The sequence below is a fragment of the Hipposideros armiger genome, unplaced genomic scaffold (genome assembly GCF_001890085.2).
Source record: "Hipposideros armiger isolate ML-2016 unplaced genomic scaffold, ASM189008v1 scaffold_824, whole genome shotgun sequence".
NCBI classification, from domain to species: Eukaryota; Metazoa; Chordata; class Mammalia; order Chiroptera; family Hipposideridae; genus Hipposideros; species Hipposideros armiger.
In genome coordinates, this window is record NW_017732174.1 from 644,302 (window position 1) to 664,095 (window position 19,794).

General features: G+C 58.1%; 1 protein-coding gene across 7 annotated transcripts; it reads right to left on the reverse strand.

Moving 5' to 3' along the window:
• Window positions 1-91: 91 nt before the first annotated feature.
• ARHGEF1 (Rho guanine nucleotide exchange factor 1) lies at window positions 92-18,631 on the reverse strand. 7 transcript variants are annotated; one of them, XM_019629073.1, is made up of 31 exons: window positions 18,467-18,631; window positions 14,162-14,207; window positions 13,990-14,073; window positions 13,387-13,500; window positions 11,388-11,486; window positions 11,142-11,184; window positions 10,656-10,896; window positions 10,206-10,235; window positions 9,845-9,944; window positions 9,612-9,708; window positions 9,484-9,519; window positions 9,134-9,271; window positions 8,332-8,434; window positions 7,735-7,743; window positions 6,945-7,112; window positions 6,508-6,653; window positions 4,956-5,102; window positions 4,532-4,614; window positions 4,235-4,360; window positions 4,013-4,127; window positions 3,800-3,900; window positions 3,526-3,603; window positions 3,232-3,307; window positions 2,982-3,149; window positions 2,311-2,398; window positions 2,094-2,180; window positions 1,669-1,736; window positions 1,496-1,582; window positions 975-1,138; window positions 772-874; window positions 92-459 (listed from the first exon to the last, which is right to left on the reverse strand). In XM_019629073.1, the coding sequence occupies exons 2-30, from the start codon at window positions 14,192-14,194 to the stop codon at window positions 791-793; spliced, it is 2,913 nt and encodes a 970-aa protein (XP_019484618.1). In that variant the 5' UTR covers window positions 14,195-14,207; window positions 18,467-18,631; the 3' UTR covers window positions 92-459; window positions 772-790. The 7 variants fall into 7 exon arrangements, with proteins under 7 accessions (XP_019484618.1, XP_019484614.1, XP_019484615.1 ...); XM_019629069.1 differs by having other exon boundaries at window positions 7,735-7,746; window positions 18,467-18,595; XM_019629070.1 differs by lacking the exon at window positions 18,467-18,631 and adding an exon at window positions 17,264-17,505 and having other exon boundaries at window positions 7,735-7,746.
• Between the last annotated feature and the right edge of the window lie 1,163 nt (window positions 18,632-19,794).

Here is a 19,794-nt window from a genome sequence, read left to right on the forward strand (position 1 = left end):
ACGTGGTGGGACAGACCCAGGAAGACGATGCCAGACAGAGAGGGCTCCAGATGCCACTCCAGGGACCTGCTTTGCCCTCACAACACAGACCTCTCCTTAGATAATATATATTAAAAAATAAACCTTCAATTCAGGATATAAAAACAGAGCAAAGGCACTTGGGGGGGGGTGTCGAAGGGGTGGCCCCCCCACCAGGCAATACTGAGATGGCCCGGGAAATGGGGATCACTGTGGTGCCCCCTGGAATAAAGCCCTGAGTCTCCCAAGCAGAAGGCAGAAGGGAGAGAAGGCCGAGGCCAATGGGAAGCTGAGGGGATGCAGTGATCCCAGCTGGGGCCCCCCCGGACGTGGCCTCGAAACCCCAGCTCCCTCTCCTTGGGCCCCTGGGGTTGCAGATCCTGCAGCAGCTGTGCCGTGGTGGGTGGGTGGTCCTCGCGTCCTCTCCATCTTGCAAAAGGCCTGGGGGGATGTAGGAGAAGGGAGACAGACAGATGGAGGAGGGGAGAGCAAGGGAGAGATGGCAAGAGAGAAACAGGGAAAAAGGGGAGAGAAAGGGAGGATGGGGAGAAAGGGAGCACAAAATGGCCAGAGAAATAGAAACGGACAGAGATGGAGAGATGAGGAGACAGGAGGTGGGGGGACTGGGGAGATGACAGACAAAGGCACAGGGAGAGAAATGGGTGGGGCTGTGGAGAGGGGAGCCCCTGAGGTGCCCACTCCGGACCCCCCCCTCTCTGGGCATTGCTTGGGGCCCCCCAGGCCCCCACTCACCTGCCTGGGGCAGGGAGCCTCAGGTACAGCCAGGCTGGGGGACAGTGTTCTCCCCAAGCTGAGACAGGATGAGTCGCAGGCGACAAAACTCCTCCTCCACCTCCTGGTTTTGGGGGGGGGAGGGGTCACCATGAGAGAGGTGCCTGCACTGAGTCATCCCCTTCCTCCTCCACCTCACTGCCTCCCCAGCCACTGGCCACCACCTCCAGCTGTTTAATGGTCTCCTCCAGGCTGAGTAGCTCCATTTGGACTTCCTGGGTCTGTGTGGGGCGCAGGGGGCCACCTCCTGGGACCCCATCCTCTTGGAGGGGAGGCCCTGCCCCACTGTCTTCTTCCGAGAGGCACAGTAGCTGCTTCAGGGACAGAACTGGCCAGGGACAAGGGGACAGAGTCAGAGGTGGGGCTGGGGCTGGAAAGGGGGATTCAGAGGGGGACAGGTGAGGGGCAAGAGGTGGGAGAGGCCAAGGGCCTGCAGGTGGGTGCCAGGGGAGGCTGACCTTGGGGTTAGCTAGGCCAGCAGATGGGGTGAAAGGGGACAGAGGTGAAGCTGGCGCTGGAGCTGGGGTAGGGTGGGAGGACACCAACGTTGGAGATGGGTCCAGGGAGAGGCTGAATCGAAGGTCAAGAAAAGGATGGAAGTTGCAGGAGGGACATGGAGCCGTGCGCGGGGTGGCTGGTGCCCTTGTTTCTGGTGGCAGCCCTGTGGGGGGGTGGGGGAGGCTACCTTTCCGAAGGGCCTTGGCAGCGAGCTGACCCTCGGGGCCAGGCCTGCAGAAGGGCAGGAGGGCGCTGAGTGTTCTCTCAATCCGGCCTGGGTGGGGAGCAGGGAGGGTGCTCAGATCCTGCCCAGCTTCCTGTGGACACCCTCACCCCCACTCAATGTCCCCCCAGGCTCACCGTCAGCTGGGAGCATCTCTCGGCTACCATTGCCATTTTCAGAGCTGCTGAGCAGGGGTTCTCGGGTACTGGGGGAAGGAAGTGCTGGGTGACCCCACACTCCTGGCCCCAGGGGTGGCAGGGGCAGGGAGACAGAGTGCTGGACATGGGGAGGTCCAGAGACAGACAGAGATCGAGGCTGGATGACAGGGAGACAGTGAGGCCAGGCCAGTGGAAGACAGGGGCTTGGATAGGAGACTGATGGGCCACGATGGGGCAGCACACACACACATACACATATACATGATGCACATGCACATGACACGCACACAGTGGAGACAGGGCTAGAGCTGGGGTTCTGGGGTCAAACAGGAGGCCAGCCCCAGCACCACCACCCCACTCCCTCCCTCCCCCCATCCTCCAGGTCCCTCCCTAGCCCCCCTCACCTGCTTGGGCTGGGCCGGGGTTTGGGGCGGGAGGCAGGGGCAGGGACCTTCAGGGACCCAGCAGTCTCAGTGATGAGGGTACACCAGCTGGGGAGACAGGCCGGCCACCGGGCAGTCAGAGCCCCCAGACCCTGTCAAGGCCTCCCACCCTCACCCTGTCCCCAGGGACTCGGGCCTGGGCCTCCACCACCCGTGCAAGGAACCCAAATCCCCTCACTTCTTCCGCTCCGATACAGTCTGTGCCACCAGCTCGTATATCTGGGCCTCCTGGTCCCAGGTAAAAATGACATAGAAGGCTTTGTGATCTACAAGGGGAAGGAGAGGTGTGGCTCAGAGCCAAGGTAACCCTACTTTGTGTCCTCGGCTGGAATCTGGGGATGGCCCTCATGATGGTGGAGGGGGGCTCCCACGACTCAATTCCCCCCTCCTGTGTCACTAATACCCCCCCCCCAGTGCCCTCCTTCCAGCCTTCCCTCTCATGCCCCCATATCTAACCAGGCAACACATCGCCACCATGGCCCTGTGGCAGCTTCTTGGCACCATGTTTGCAAATCCCTTGTTACTGAGCTCCTGGCTTCCACCCCCACGTCTCTACAACCCCCAAGGGGCAGCCAGGGTGTCTTTACAAAACAGCAGGCAGAGTTGGCAGCTCCTCTGTGCAAAGACCTGCGGCAGTTTCCCATCTCACTTAATGAAATCCACAACCCGGGCCTGGCCCCTGGCCCTGCCCAGCTCTAGGGTCTCCTGCTCGCAGCTTCCGCTTCCTCCGCTTGGCCTCGGCCTGCCACGCTTCCCACGTCTCTACCTCTGCGGCAGCCTCCCCTTGGCCAGAATGTGAGTTCCTGGGCTCTTTGGAGGGCTCCCTCCGCACTCAGGGCCGGGCCTCACCGGTGGCCACCTCTCGGGTCATGGCAGAGGTGAGCCGCAGTACCGGCCGCAGCATTGTCTTGCCATCGGGCGTGGGCGTCAGCGTCCGGCTGTGTGACTTGAGCAGCAGCCGCTCGTCCTGGCGCTGGAGCAGCAGCAGCAGGTCGTCCAGCAGCAGCACGTGGACCTCTGCAGGGGGCAAGGCCACCGTCAGCGCCCTCAACCTGAGCACCCGACCCTCACGGCCCCTGCTCCCTGCCCTGGCGCTCACCCACAGCCTTGTCCTTTGTCACCCGCCACGTCAGCGGGCCCTCGTGGACCAGCTTCTTCTTAGTGATGTCTAGGTTCTGGAGGCCGGAAGGAGTGACGGTGGGCGCAGGCCAGGGTGGGGCAGGGGAGGGGAGGGATGACCATGGGGTTGTGTATGGCAGCCAGGGGGCAGGATGGGTGCTGGCTGGGAATGGGGAGGGGTCAGAGCTGAGGGGTTTCTCTGGCTCCCTAGATGCATTATCAGAGAATCCCTGACAGCAGGAAGGGAAGAGGAGGGGAGATCAGGAGGGGTCACCTTGAACTCGCTCAGCATGGGGTCACTGCTCTGCTTTAGGTGGGACAAGTCCAGGCGCTTCTGATAATCCTTGAGCCGCTGGAGTAGGGAAGAGAGCGTCACAGGGACAAGCCAAGGGCTAGGCCTGACCTCCAGTGACCCTGAGAGGGAGGAGTTGAGAGCCCAGCTAACCCCTGCAAAGCCAATGACCCTGGGGGGGACAAGCTGAGGGCCAAGCTGAGCCCTGCACACACATGCCCCACTGCCCTGGGCCCAGGGCCACGCCCAGGCTCACCAGCAGGTCCTCCATGTCTCGCACAGCTTGGTTGACGTGGTGCAGAATTTCCCGGCAGCACTCAGCCGCCTGCTCCACCTTCTCCCGTTCCACAGGCTCTTCTGCGGGCAAGGGAGAGACCAGCCATGGTGAACTCCAACCCTGGACCCTGCTGGTCTGTGGCCAAAGTGGGACGTGGGAGAGCTGGGCCAGTGGGGCAGCCGGCAAGGGTACCTGTGTTCTGCCCGATGCTCTGCAGCAGCAGTGGGTACTTGGTCAGCCGTTGCATCTCTGTGGGGATCATGTCCTTCAGCTGCAGGCGGCGACACCGTGGGCGGCTCTCGGCCTCCTGAGGGAACAGCAGTGCTGAGGTGGCCCCCGCTTGGGGCTCCCCTCTGGGACTGGGACACCGGAACCTCCTCCCGGGCCCTTGGCCCAGACACCCACCCACCTCACCTGTACAAAGGCGCAGAAACGAGGCTCCTTGCGCTGCTTGGTTTTGAGCTGGTCTAAGGCGTACGACTGGCGGCTGCAGAAGCGGGAGGAGATTTTCTGGAACCAGGAGCCCTCTGTACCATCAAACTACAGGGAGAGTCAGGCCAGGGAAGGTGTCTCAGGTGGGCGTGGGAAGAACAGGGCCTCACTCGGGGATGGAGGCTAAGACAGGGGGACAGGGCTGGGGGCCCAAACCCCCAGCTTCCAGGTCCCCAGCTAGGAGGAGGAGGGGCTGGGGGCGGGGCTGGGCGCCCTCACCCGGGCCAGCAGCACGTCTCCAATCTCCTCTATGAGGTAGCCGCTGTCCTGCCTCCGCTTCATCAGGCGATCGAGGAACAGGGCTGTGGGGAGCGGTGAGGAAAGGCAGTACCGTTCAGGGCCCGCAAGACTGTGTTGTGTGTAGAACCTGTTTGGGAGCTGGCGGAGGTTGGGCTGCAGGTGTGTCTATCTGATCCTTGGGGCCAGTGGGCCTGTCCCCCGCAATCATGCGCTTGATGTGACTGTCCCACCTAGAACGTGATCTCTGGCAGGTCCAGGGTGGGGTTGTCCCCAGTGGCAGAACAGAGGCTGCCCATGATGGGTGCTCAAGGAGAATATGCTAGACCCCAAGTCTAGTTGCCTGAGGCCTCAAAGGAGTAAGCCGGAGGTGGGGTGTGCAGTGGGGCTGCGGCCCTGCACTCACAATGCACTTCGATGAGCTCGTCCAGGCTGGGGAAGATGTTCTGTAGCTCCTCCAGCGGGAAGAAGCTGTAGTCCACCATGGGCTGGTAGAAGAGGTCATGCAGCACCCGGAGCATGCGCACGTGGGCAGCCTCCGTCACCAGCAGCTCTGCAGGGCCACCAGGCAGGAAGCATGGTTGGGGAGGGTGCCAACTATGGGGGGCAGTCTGAGGCAGGCTGGGGGGATGAGGAGAAGGGGACGGGATGGGACAACTCTCTCTGGGTGCAGTCATTTGCCCCTGGGATAGCCACTGAGTATTCCTCGAGGCCCTGCCTCTCCTTTTTGGCAGTAGCAGCCAGCCAGGATGACCAACGGTCCTAGTCTTCACTGCAACAATGGGCTTCCCAGGACATGGAGTGTTCGGTGCCAAAATGGGGGAAGTCCTGGGCAGAGCAGGATGAGTCGGTAGCCCCACTGTCAGCAAGCCTGCAGCTGTGTTTAGTGTCTAACCGTACAGCAAGTGTCTTAGCCTCAGTTTATGGGACAATGACTCCCTCTGTGCATGGGTTGAAAGCCTCAGATCCAGGGGCCCCCGAGGGTGCATGCTGAGTTCCAGGGACACTGGAAGTCCCTGGAGACTAAATGCATGGTTTTGTGTGTTATGCATATTTTTATGGCGAGAGAACTTGCTACGCTGTCCAATGTGGTAGCCACTAGCCACATACAGCTCTTCAAATTTTAACTAAAATGAAACACAAAATTCAGTTCTCATTTGTACTCAACACATTTCAAGTGCTTAACAGCCATTATGTGGCTGGTGGTTACCATGTTGGACAGTGTCAATATTGCACATTTCCAGAAGGTTCTATTGGAAAGCACTGCTTACGGTTTGATCATAAACTTGAAGGATCTGTGACCCCAAAAGTATTCACCTACTGCCATAAAAATTCTGAATGAGTACCTTCTTTAAATAAACTTCCAAACGAGCTTCCAAAAGCATCTACTTTTGCCAAACCCTGTGTACACACACACAATTTGAAATCACAGAAAAGAATCAAGACAGAAACGAAGCAAGCACTGCTAATATATTATCTTCCCAAACTTTTCCCCGTGGAATCTTTCCTCCCCAAGCAGTTAAGATCGTAGTAATGTCAGCAGTCACGTTCGAATGCTTTTCCTGTGCCCAACACTGTGCTAAACACTTCAAGTGAATTGTCTCATCTCCAAGACAGTCTTTTAAGACAGGAACTACTACTGCCCACGTTTCACAAATAGGGCAACAAAGGCTGACGCTAGAAATACAATTTCATATCCCGTTTCTTGCTCTTAACATCAGCACTGTCCCGCACTACTCAAAATTCTTTGGAAATGTCACTTTGCCAGCAGCATTCCTGGTCCATGGAGTGGCTGTTCTACAATTTACGTAATAAATGGCCTTCTGTGGGAAACAGGCTGCCTTGAAGCTCTGCCTATTGTAAATAACAGCGAGATAGACATCTCGCAGCATCTGTCTCTCTTTGCCACAGCTGGATTGTGTCCTTGGACACAGTGGGCTGGAGGGGGTGGCACTCACCACTGATGACCTCCTGCCGCTTCACCTGGTTCTTGGACAAGCTGTGCAGGGTGCTTGGGGGGATGAGCTCCCGCCAGCCGGGGGGCTCTTCTGGTTCCAGCTCTAGTCCCAACCGTCCTGGCTCTCCCTCATCTCCAGGCTCGGGGCTGAGGGACAGAGGCCTTGTTAGGACCCCAGCTTGCGGCTTCCCAAAAAGGAGACTTTGACTCCTAGTATCTAACCCCGCTGTGGCCTCGGCATTCAATGCCCCCAGGGGGCCCATGCTGCAGACTAGCCCTCAGATTTCTAGAAAGAAGCGTCCTATCCCTCTTCTGTGACCGCTGTAGGGCCTCAGTGGCCTCAGCATCCGATACTCAGTTCTCTGCGACTCTGACAACCACCCCATTCCCATCCTCCCTCTCTAGACTGATTCAGTGGATGGGGGTGTAGTGACGTACGTGGCTCGTCGGGCAGGGCCAAGCGCGGCCGTGGCGGAGCTGGGGTCCATGTCCACGTCACTCCGGGAGCGGCCCCCACCCCGGCCCTTAGCCCCGAGGCTGCCCCGGGAAGGCCGGCGGCGGTCACTCACCCGCAGGCTCTCTGAGCGCCCCAGACGCCCCGATAGCCTGGACCCCGAGGCCAAGGACAGAGTCAGGCAGAGAACAGAACAAGGACAGAGACCAGGACAGGGAGAGGTAGGCAGAGACCAGGACAGGGACAGACGGGGACAGACCACCACAGGGACAGACAGGGAGAGACCAGGGCAGGGACAGACCACCACAGGGACAGACAGGGAGAGACCAGGACAGGGACAGGGAGACCAGGACAGGGACAGACAGGGACAGAGCAGGACAGGGACAGGGACAGACCAGGACAGGGAGAAACCAGGACAGGAATCAAACATGCAACAGAAGAGAGCAGAGAGTCAGAAGGAGCAGTGGGATCTAGGGGTGCTGGGGCAGTAGGGTGTGGTCTGGAGGGATATTGGAATTTGGTGGGGGAGGGGAACCCCGTGTGGAGCATAGGACTGACCCCTCCCTTCCCTGAGGCAGAGGGATGGGGGCAGAGCCAGGAGTTGAGGGTAGGAGAAAGGGAACTTTAATACTTAGCTCTTTGGCTGGGAGGGTGATGTCCCTACCCACCCCTCACAGGGGTGAAGGGGAGTGGGTGGCCCATGGGGGGAGGGGAGGAGCTGGGAGAAATGGGGGAGGGGCTAGCCCTCCCCCCACCCAGGGCCCAGGCACCCACCTCTTCCACCTTCTGGGGAGAGAGGGGCACAGGGTCAGAGGTGGACCCAGATGGAACCCAACTCACCTCCCCCCACCCACCAAAGGTCCCCAAAGCAGCAGCACAAGGACAGGCAGGGGGCAGAGCCTGCTCCCCAACTAGGAGGGGGACAGGGCCCCCCAGGCATGGAGCACAGAGGAGTGGGGGGCTGAGGGAAGGGGAACCAGGAGGCAGGAGCAAGGCACTGGCGGAGGCGGAAAAGAAGAGAAGGAAGATGAAGAAATGAAGAGGTGGGGTGAGAAGGGCCAGGAGGAGCTGAGGGCTGAAGGTGGAGGAGAAGGAGGAAGGGGAAGAGGAGGATGAAAGACAGAGGGAGGGAGAGGAGAAAAAACTGTAAAAAAGGAGAGGAAAGAGGGGGGGGAAGAGAGGAAGAGGAATGAGAGAGGAGATGAGAAAAAAGAGGAAAAAGGAAAAGAGGGAGAAGGTGGAAAGGAGGAGGAACAGGGCAGAGTGGAATGGCTCAGGGACAGCAGGTGCAAACGGCAGCAAGAACCCCAACACGCAGCCTTCCAGCCCCGACTCCTGCGCCCCGCACCCCCTGCACCCCTGCCTGGGCACCTCTCAGTATCAGCAGCTTCCTCGGTGCTCTCCAGGGGTGCTGGGGGCTCCAGGCTGGCCGCCTGTAGGGGTGGGTCCCCCAGCTCCAGCGGGGCATCAACACCTGTGGGGGTGGTAGGGAGAGCAGGGATGGCTGGGAGGCCCCTGTGGCAGTGAGACCCCCCCCCACTTTGGGAGCCTCAGTTTCTGCCAGAGGGTGGGTGACTAAAGCCATCCAGTGCCTGGCAGACACCAAATGGCTGCTTTGTACTTTGATGGGGATGGACACATGGAAAGGCCTCTGAGAATACTGCTGTGGACAGATGGGACCCACAGAACTGAGGGGGAGACTGGATGTTCTGCTCGATGCCTCTAATCCATCTGTTTTCCCAAACCTCAACTGGGACTTGCAGCAAGAGGAGGTACCCCATTTAGAGAGGAGGAGACTGAGGTTCAGAGAGGGAAGTGAGTGACTTCCAAGACATAACGTTAAGACGCAGGGCTGGGATTTGAACCCTGGGATGGCCAAGTAGCTATCTGAAGCCGCAGGGGCTGGGGGCCACATACGGATTGTGAGAAATGGCGGGCAATGTACTAAAAGAGGGTTCTGGGGAATGAAGCCATGGAGGCTGATGGGAAATGTAGTCCAAGAAGGTGGGAACCACATCACCAGGATAGAGATCAGAGTTTGGGAGGAAAGCTGTGGAAAGGGTAAAGTGAGGGAAGGGGTGGTTTTATTGATAACACTGGTGACCAGGAGCAGGGAGGGTCAGGTGGAGAGAACCAAGGGGTGGTCTCGCCAGGGGGTCCAGTTAACTCTCACCTGGTTCCCGGTCTGGGCTGTCCCCAGATAGAGGGTGTAAAGAAACTCCAGGGGTGTCCTGCCCAGGGGCCCCAACATTCCGGTCCCGGGAGGGCAATCCCAGGCCTCCCTTCCTTTCTGTGAGGCCTGGCTTCTCAGCTGGGGAGATATTGAGAGAGAAGGAAAGAAACAGAGTCCAGTGACTCTAATTCACAATGGCCTGGGGGATCCAAGATGCTACGCTCCAGCCCAGTCCTGCCCGTCACTCAGCAGATCCCTCCTCCTCCCTCAGACCAGGCTCCAGGCCTCCAGCCCCTCCTCCCTTAGGCCCCGTAGGCCCCCAGGATGGATGCTCTGGCTTCAGGACTTACCATCAGCCTCCGCTTTGAGGTGCCGAAAATCTGGGGCTGAAATGAGAGATGGGACAGATGGAACTGTGAGGTGTGTGGTGGGGGTGCAGCGTGGGGAAGTCAGGGTGGGCCGAGGCCAGGAACCTCACCCTGGGGCTCTCCCCGATTCCAGCGGGCAGCGTCCAGGAAGCTACTCAGTCCTTTCTTGGTCTTAGTTGGCTCATCTGACCTCCGGTTCCCCATCACCTGCAGGAAGCGGGGGTGGGGATGGGGGAGAGGTAAGAGGGGGCTGGTTATTTCTGAGCCACTAACACAGAGCCTCAAGGCTCCCCACGGGGTCTCTGGAGAGGAAAGGACCAGGTTTGGGTACTCAAGGAAGCACCTTTTTTCGGAAGAAATTCCTCCCCGACTTCTTGTCCCCGCTCTTGGACCGCACCCCAAGGTGGCGCATGTACAGGCTGATGGCGTTGACCACAGCGGCACTGTGGGGAGGGGGTGGTGAGGGCCCCACGCACAGACATGGACACTGCTGCCCCACAGCCTTCCCCTCCCCATTTGCCTCCCACCCCAACCCCATAACCGCCTCCGGCAGTGTGTATGCGGAAAGGGGAGAGGACTCCAGGGGACAGGGACAGGGGCGCTGCTCCACACCCAGGACCCCAGCCTCCCCCACCCCCCCATGCTTCCTCCCTCAGGCCCAGGAAACTAGACGCCTGTGCTGCTGTCCTCTCTGCTTCCATCACCTCTTTTCTTCATCAGTAGAGATTGTGTGTCTGTAAGGAGAAGGAAGTTTGTGACAAACCTGCTAAGCCTGGGGTCCCTGTCCACCTGGCACAAATATCTGGATGGTTGTCCCCTTAGAAGCTGGGACAGGAAAGAGGAGAGGCAGAGGGGGACTGCTGGAACAATTAGGAAGGAGGGTCACGGGGAGGGAGCAGTGGACAGGAGTAACGAGGACCAGACCCAAGCATCAGGCCCGAACACAGGCCCGAGAGAGACCTGGAAAGTAAGAAGGGACCCCAAAGCTGGGAAGGGAAGACAAAAAAATCAGATAAACTAAAATGCCAGTGCTGGGGGACCCAGAAACTGGGGAAGATGCTAAGGAATAAACTGTGAAGCTACAGAGGGAGCCCTGCCACGGATGGGGCAGCAGAGGGCACCATGGTGGCTGGGGAGGGGCTGGCCCCACTCACTGTATCTCCTCCAGGTGGGTCAGCTGCCTCTCAGCCACAAGCCGTTCCCGGGCCTCGAAGCTATCCCGCCCTACCCAGGTCTCCAGCTGGGCCAGTTCTGGCTCCCCGGGCGTCATGCCCATGAGCCGCTTGGAGCGGAAGTCCTCCAGCTGCCGGCTGATGGCCGCCTGCTGGCTCTGCACCACCTCCTGCACAAACTGCCGCTGGGTCTCCTCAGGGATGAGGTCGGGCCGCGTGCGGTCTGCAGGGACACCAGACAGGGCTGGGGCCAGTTCCCTGGACCGCGGCTCCCCACCCATCCCTGGACTCCATCGGCCATGCTTTCTTGGTCTACCAAGGCATCGAGGGAGGAAGAAAGGACTCCCCACTGTCTAAGGAGTGTTGGCATGTGCCTCCCCCCACCCCCCACCACCCCTCCCCTTCTGGAAGGCCTGGTCCCTGCTAGAGATCTCTCCTTCATCCTGCAGACCCCTCTCCTCTCCTTACCAAGTTCAAAGGCAACTGTAGGAGGAACTGGCACCCGCAAAACCTGTTCAGGAGAAAGAATGGAGTGAAGCGGAGGGCTTGGCAGTGATGGGGTGGCAGCTGAGGTGCCCTGGGAATGGTGGTCTGAGGGGAGGCAGCAGTGGAGAAAGGGCCAGGCTGCCCTTCATGGGGTGGAGGCTGGAGGGTGCGGGGTGGCTCTCCAGGGCTAAGGGCTGGGGGGACTGGGGCTCCTGGAAGGTGTCTCACCGCGGTCTTCTCTAGGAAGCTGTGATAGAAGTCGAGGAAGCCCTTCTTGGCCTCCTTGGAACCCAGTGAGGCCAGCATGTCCGCGTGTAGGCAGCAGAGCTGTGGAGACAGAGTGTGACCTGCCTTCTCTACCACCCACCTGAACCACACTTCCCCTTGGAAAGCCTGGGGCTCAAATCCTCCAGGAAGTGTGCTCCCTGATCTCCACCATCCCCACACCCAGGCCCTGCCTCTCTTACAGCCTTCCAGGGCCACCATAAGCATTTGCTAATTTTTTATCCTGTGGGACCGTTCTCTGTGGCTCTGTCTCCTCCCTGCTGCTAATACAACCACCAGCTACACAGGGACTGGTGTAGCCAGGAGTGTTCTAAACCCTTTATAACATGAACCTGTTTGCTCTTAGGGCATCGTTCTCTCATTTCGCAGAAAAGGAAACTGAGCTCCAGAAACTTGCTCAAGATCACACAGCTAGTAAAGTGGCAAAGTTGGGGTTAGAATCCAGGCAGCCTGTGTCCACTATACTGCCTAGAAATACTGTAACTGGAAGGTTAGCGTTGGGGGTGTGCAAGGGGGTTGGTTCTGATTCATCTGTGTCCCAGACAGGGCCCAGAGCATGGTGGCAGCTGGGTAAATAAACAGGTGAACAAATGGGGCTCACTCATTCGTTCATCAAGTACTTCCTGGGACTGCCTGTATGCCAGCCCTGTGCTGGGTGACACTGGCAATACAGTGGGGACTCTAACCTATCCTGGCTCCTCGGGGGTTCTCATCAGGTAAGGGACATGGTCTCAGTGTGCTAAGGACTCAGCCCAGTGGGGGCGGGACTGTTTCTGCATAGTAAACACTTTCAACAAATCTGTCACCCCCACTCCCTGCAGAGCAAAACTCCATGAGAGGCCATCGGGAAGCAGCCTAGGGGACCACAGCTATATCTCAGACATGCCCCCAGCCGATAAGGTGAGGGAGCAGCATGACAAATCTCAAAATGCTGGAGGCCATCTGGGTCCCCTCAGCCAAGCCCTCGCAGGAAGGACATGGTAGTCAGCACCACCCCTGAGCTGAGTCCCAGGAGCTTGAGTTCTAGAAACCTCCATGCACCAGAGGAGGGGCTGCCACTTTTCTGGAGGGAAGGCCATTTCCTGATTTCCTGCCAGTTTTTGAGGCTTTGATGTTAGTCCACACCCCTTCTTTTCACATCCCATCCGCCCTCCCCTAGCATTTCTGCCAGTCTCCTTGTCTCTTGGAGGCATCTGCTGTGACTTTCCAGTACAGACCAGTGCCATAAGCTAACCCCAACTGAGGCCTGTGCTGGGCTGCACTGGGCCTTCTTGGAATGTGACCCTCATCCACAGAGCGGCCCCCCCCCCCCCCCCCCCCCCCCCCGCAGCCAGCGCTGTGGCTTCTTCCTTCCTGCATCACCTGCTGCATTTTCTAGACTCTGCAGGTGTTTCCCACAGCACAGCTCTGCATCCGCACCTCCCAGGTGTTTTCTGCCTAATACAGGAGGTTTCTGGATCATGGATCATGTTTTCTCTGTCTTGTGGGCTGCTTGTGGTGGTTTCTTGTTTCTGGGTCAGGGCCTGCTGTGCCACCTAGATCCGGGAAAGCCAATGGCTTTCTCCCCAGCACCAGCCCTGAATGACCGCCTGATGGCACCTGCCAAGGCCATGGAGAGGGGGATTTGATTTCCAGAGTCCGTGGGAAAGGGTGCTGTCATTGATGGGTGACACTGCCACAGACACAGCAGGGGGGCGGGGCAGGCATGTTTTTGCCAGGCACCTGGATTCTGTTGCTCTCTGCATGGCCCTGCTGTCTGCTCTCCTGGTCTACACTCTGCTCACTGAGATTTACATGGGGCACCTGCAATCTTGTCTGGATCACATGCTGGTCCCTCTGGCTCCCAGCTTCTAGATCTGCATTCCAGACCCTCCCGGCTCATCTTCACTGGTCTGATGCACCGCCTGCTCTGGCCTGGCCCAGCCCCCATCCCTGCCCTCACCAGGGGTCCTGGCTCAAACTGCAGGGCCACGTGCTGCAGGAGGGCCATGAGGTGGGCCGGGCGACGCTTCACCTGCTCCAGGCTCTGGAACTGGCTGTTTTGTTCCTCTGCGTTCTGGGGGTGGGAATGGGGGTAAGACAGTGGGGAGCAGAAGAGGGGCCTTAGGCTTCACCCCTGCTCCTTCCTTGGCATTTCCTGATGGACCCAAGTTGGTAGGACAGGGTGATGATGGTGTCTATGCTGTAATGGTCGCAGGGCAGGTGTCAGAGAGAATGAAGATTTACTGTTAAAATGAGGGGTAACGAGGACAGAAATGAGAAGAGATGGAATGGGATCTGTGATATAATTGGGGGATGGCAATTACGTCTAATCCCCCAAAACCGGAGTTAGAATGAAAAGGGTGGGATTGAGGATGGGGAGAGGGGGAAGGATAAGGAAGGAGGTACCACCAAGCTAAGAGAGACCGGCAGTGAGAAGACGCAGCAGGACAGCCTCTGAGGATGGAGAACTGGACCAAGATGGGAGGGGACACTGAGAATGGGACTTGCGGGGCTGGGGCCCCAGGAAGCCTAAGACAGAAGCTTTTCCGCCCTTTACCCTCACCGTCTCTAGTTCGTTCTCAAAATCCTCGTCTTCGGCCCCAATGATGCTGACGGGCACAAGGCCAGGCCGGGGGGGTCCTGGGGCCTGCGGAAGGGGAGGGTTGGCTTCAGCCCACAGTGCTCCCCATTTCACAGCCCCCCAGTTCCTTCACTCCTTGGCTCTGTCCACTCACCGCCCCTCGGGCCACGACGTCCTCTGCCTCCATGGGCTCTGCTGGGCTGGGGGAAGAGGAGGGGCTGAGGTTAGGGGGTAGGAGGAGGTGGCACAGGGTGGTTACTCACAGATTCCTGGCCCAGGTGTGAAGGTGAGTAAACAGCCTTCCTTCCCCCATCCGGGCCTCCACAACTCAATGGGGCCTCTGTGTGGCCACAAAGAGCCCTTCAGAGGCCAGCCAGGGCGGGGAGCCCAAGGACAGGGAGCCTTGTTTGGGGGGTGGGGGGGAAGCTGGAGGCCCAGGAGGCTGGGTCCATGAGAGAGCTGTGGCCATGACAGCCTGCAATTTTGGGGTCCCTAATGTAGGAAGGGCTGGGGGCTCAGACTCCAGGATCTGAGGGAAGAGGGGCTGGGGGCCTGGATTCCTGGGTTTGAGGAAGGAGGGGTTGGGGGCCAGCAGAGTTGGGAAGGTTAAAGGGGAGGTAGGAGGGAGAAAACTGGGGTGTGTTGGGGCTCTCCTCTCATCTGTGACAGGCTTGGGGCAGGATGTTGCCTCTGAACCCACCAGCCCCACTTCCTGTGACAGGAAATCACAATGGCAAACCCCCAACCCCCAACTCTCTTCAGATAAGAAAACAAAACTCTGAACCCGCCTCCCTCAGGGACCAAGAGTCCCGGGACCCACAAGTTCTTTTCCTCAGGGACCTGGTATCTTTCTGGCTTCCAATCCCAGGAAACAAGGAACGGGTCCTCAGGACCCCCAAGGTGTGTCTGTCTCCCTCACCTATGTCAGTCTGTCTTGCCGACGCCCCTTTCCCCAGACAGCACTCTGGCTGTCTTTCCCTTGATTCTGCCTGTCTTTGCCTGTCTTCTCCGTTTCCTCCTTTTCTCTCCCTTCCTTCAGGCCTGTCTCATTTTTCCCACTGTCTTTGCCTCCCCTCCTTCCTCTTCTCTCCCTCAGCCAACTCCACCCTACCCCTGCTTCTGCTGCTCTGTCTTTGCCCTCTGTCTCTCTTCTGTCCCTAACTCCGTCTTCCCACATCTGGTTTCTGCAGCCACTGTCCCCCGCACCAATCCGAGTTGCTGTCTCATTTGCTGTCTCTCATCTCTCCCATCATCTCTCTTTGAGTCTCCACTTCTCCCAGTGTCTTCCCACCGACATCTTCTGTGTCATTAATTAGTCTGACTAATGACACGCGAGCCCGTGTCAGGCGGGAAGAGCTGTGGAAATGGGTGGAGTGGACCAGTGGGGGGCTCTCCCCACAGCCCAGAGCTATTTATAACCCTAGTGGCCTGAGACCCACCCTTCTCCCTCTTCCACAGGCCTCCTCCCTAGCATTCAATAAATGGTAGCTATGATTTTGATTATGATCATTAAACAATGATGCTTTCTGGAGTGTCCAAATGCCATCCCATGGATTCACCAGAGCAGGCACCATTTTTATTCTTTTGCATAAAGGGTATTTGTCCAATATCCAAGCTTGGGTAATTTAAGATTTGAGCATTGTTAAATGTTCACATAAATAAATTTGCAAACCAAGGCAGAAAAATAATAGCAATGATTTATTATGAATGCTAAACTTACATAGCAGTTACAGTGCACCAGGCATTGCTCTGAGAGCTTCTCATATAGTAACTCACTTAACTCTCACAAGCCACAAGCACCCCATGCTATTGTTATTCCCGTGAGAGATGGAAAACCATCCCTAGGCCGCCAGCTGCAACTTCTAGGCTGGAAAACATGGCCATGGACATGGAAGGTCCATGATCATCTCACTTAGGGGTGGACAGGTTGGACAGGAGCAGGGAGATTCCAAAAGGACACAGGAGAGGACACATGTTATCTGAGTGAATGCTCAGTGCCAGGCAGGCCCCAAATCATGCACATGACACATATTATCTCCTTTATTCTTTGTAACAATAATACAAAATAACAGCTAACACTTAATGTGTGCTAAGTGTCATTAAGTATGTGCCAGGCACAGCATTAACGCTTTATAGGTATTAACTAATTTAATCCTCTCAGTGACGACATGAGGTCAGTATTATTATGCCTATTTTACAAAGGAGGAAACTGAGGCACAGCTCATAAGGAACAGAACTGGGGTTCAGACCCAGGCAGTCTGGCTTCAGAGTTTATGCATTTAACTATCAGAATGTGCTGCCTCAGAGCACGGGAAACCTTAGGAAATTAAAATCTGAACCAAGGCTGAGACACATCCGGTCTCCTTATGGGCCTGAGAAAGTCAGGGATACGTGGGCACTGTGGCCTGGGCAGGAGTACAGGATAGGCTCTGCTGCTCCACAGTCTTGAGACTCAGGGAGGACGGGGGGAGGGTCAGGCTACATAGGAGATGGGGGATGAGGGGCTGCCACAAAGGCTGGGAAATTATAGGTTGAAGCTGTCCGATGGATTTATAGGCAACTGACAAGGCCTGAAGTCCAGCAGAGAGGGTGCTATGTGCATGGGGCTGACAGGGGTCAGTTTAGCGGTAGGGAACCTAGAGCAAAGCAGACACGTGTGGTGGACAACATGAGCACTTGGGAGCTATGCAGGGCTCAGGGTCTATAAAATATTGAGTTGATGACCCTAGTCTCCTAGAACCTCTGGGAGCCTTAAAGAACCTAAAATACAGAATAGTTAGGGTGAGTCCATAAGGGGCCCTTGGAATGTATAAGGCCTCTGGTTCTATCTGACACATGGTGGGTCTACACGCATCAGGGGTCACACATGATCATGAAACCATAGGGAAAGTGGCCAGTCTATGGGACCTCTGGAGACTTAAATGGGGACCAGAATTTTATAGGGGAGGGTGGTGGTCCCCAGACCCAGGATCTACAGGGCCCTGGATTCTAGGAGATGCTACTGATCGATGGGGACTCCATGTCTGTAAGGAGCCGGGTCTCCACAGGGGGCCAGCAGAAACCTGGGGTGTATGTAGGATCTTGTAATCTACATGGAACGTGGAGGGTCTACACGAGCCCCCAAACCTACATGGACATGGCGAGTCTAAACGGGCCCCAAATCCTACAGGGGACGTGGCGATGCGCACTGCCAGGGATGCTGGGGCAGACGTGCGGAGTCAGGGTATGACACCCGCCGGGGGCCCGCTTCCCTCACCTGCTCCGGGTCGGAGAAGCCACCGCAGCTGCCAGAACCGAAGCCTCCGCGCGCCGGCTCCGGGCTCCCCCACCCCCGCTTCCGAGTCGCTCTAGCCGCCCCAGAGGCTACCTTTGAGTCCAGCTCCACTCCTCCCGCCAGCCGCTCTAGCCTGCCTCCTGCCAGAGGACTCTACTCCTCCTGCAGGCCGCTCTAGCTCTCCACTGCGCCACGCCACGCTGGCCCGATAGGGCCGCTCTGGCCTGCCTTGGAGGCCTGGCGTTTCCTCATCTCGACTGCTCCCGTTACTCCCCTGGGCCCCGCCCCTGCCTCGCCCCCACCTCCGCGGCCCGAGGTGAGGATGGTTCCACCCCCAACGCCAAAACTCAATCTGAGATCTCCAAGTCACCACGGCCTTTACTTAGTTCTCGGACTGGGTTCCCCGCCCTATCTTGCCTCCCTAACTCGGGGACCAAAGTTGATTTCCCAACGCTCGTCCATTAGTTCTCCCTGCATCCTCCCCACCCCACCACGGCACTGTCCGCTGGGGCTGGAAAGCAAAAATCCTGCATTCAAGCGTACCTTTCCCTCTGACATGCTGTGTAACCTGGAGTATGCAATTACTTCTTTCCAACCCTCAGTCTTCCCATCTATACAATGGAGGAAGATCTCCAGCTCTATGCCCTACAATCCAGATCTCGGTATAATTAATGGCCCAGAAAAAAGAGCTTCCCAGAAACGCTTTCAAAGGCGCTCCGCAACTTTCAGCTTCACAGCGGCCTACGACGTTGTTAACTGTTGTTTTTCTTTTTAGGTGGTCCTAAAGCATGCGGGGTTGGAGGATGGTGCCTAGCGGAAAGCACCTGCGAGTTCAAATCCCAACTCCACTCGGTCTCACGACGTGTGCCCTGGGACGAGTCGGTTCTGCTATCTGGGCCTCAGTTTCCCCACCCGTGCAGTGGGAGTGATCATCTGTCCTCCGCTGGACAGTTGGGAGCCTTGACCCCGGTCTCGCATGCCTCACCCCACCTATCGGGCACTCTGCGGGCTCTTTGCCCCCTTTGACAGATGGGAAAACTGAGGCCCAGGGAGGGGCGGCCTCTGGCTCAGGGGTGCCCCCAAGAGGCCCCTCCACTGCCGGCAGCGCCTCAGCCCCCTCCCTCCTCCTCCCACTTCCCCGAGCAGCCAAGGGGAGGAGGCCGGGCGGGGCCACGGACGGTGTACCTGGTGTCCGCGCAGGGAGATGACCGGCGGGGCGCCCGAGGTCGGGCTCGGCGATCCCGGGCCCTGTGTCCGGGCTCCCGCTTCCTGGCTCTGGCGGGGCAGGAAGTTGGGGCGTTTTTCCGGAGGCCCCCGCCCCGCCGCCCCTCCCCGCTTCCTGCCCGCGCCCCGCGCCCGCCCGGCACCTCCGCTTCCTTCCCCTTCTCTCAACCCGCCCGGCCCCGCCTTTCCCCGCTCCGCCCGGGATCCACGGGCATCTGCACCGCCCCGACCCCGCCCGACCTCTCCCGGCTGGGTCTGTCCGTCTGTCTGCAGGGCGTGGTGTCCGCCATCACCTCCCGGCGGGGCTGGGGGAGAGTCTCTCCCTGCGCCCTCCTCGGCCTGCGCCACAACCTCCCTGCCTTCCGTCTCTGTGTGTCTCTCTGTCTTCCTCTCTCTGTTTCTGTCCGTGGCCCTCTCTCTCTGATTCTTTCTCTCCTTTTCTCCGTTGGGGTCTTACCCACCGGTTCCCCGTTGTCCTCTCTGTCACATTCTCCCTGGGAGCTCTTCTCTTCCCATCTCTGTGTCTCTGCATCGCCATCTCAGTCATTTCCCCACCTGTTATTTTCCCTGGAGTCGCAGGGGTCACCCTCTCCGTGTCTGTTTTTCTGTGGACCCTTCTTTCCTTTCTGACTTTTTCTGCTGTCTCTCTCTATCTCAGTATCTCTGTCATTATCTCTCTGTCTCAGTCTTTCTCCCCTCTCGATCTCAGAAACTCTACATCTCTATGCCTCTCTGTCATTGACCCAGGGTCTCCCCACCTTGCCCAAGTTAGGGCCACAGACTGCCAAGTCCCCTGCCACAAATCCACTCCCAGAGAACAGGAGTGACCATAGAATTTGGTACCAGTCCTACCAGGTAGTCGCCTGTGATTCTGGGACATAGATACACATAAATAATTATGGTCACCTCCATTCCCCGCTTTGTCCCCTCCTGCTGAGGGAAGACATGGCCTTGGGTGGAATCCTTCCCAAGATACTTCCTGTTTCTCTCAGGGTGCAGCCAAGACTGGCTACCTGGTCCCAGGTGTGGGGAGTGGGCAGCTGCTAGGGGCTCAGAATCCTGGGTCTGGGGGAGGAGGGGCTGGTGGCCTGGACTCCTGGGTCCCAGGGGAGGAGGGTGGGCAGTCCCCATGAGATCCATGACTCCTGCGAAGGTCTGCTGTTGGGAAGGATTTATTATCTCTAAGTGGCCATGACAGAGCCGGGAGGGGGGAGGTGACGCTAACAAGGCTGCTATAATCAGCTCCCCTAGAGGCAGCGATTAAGGGCTCATTACCCGCTGGGTGGGTG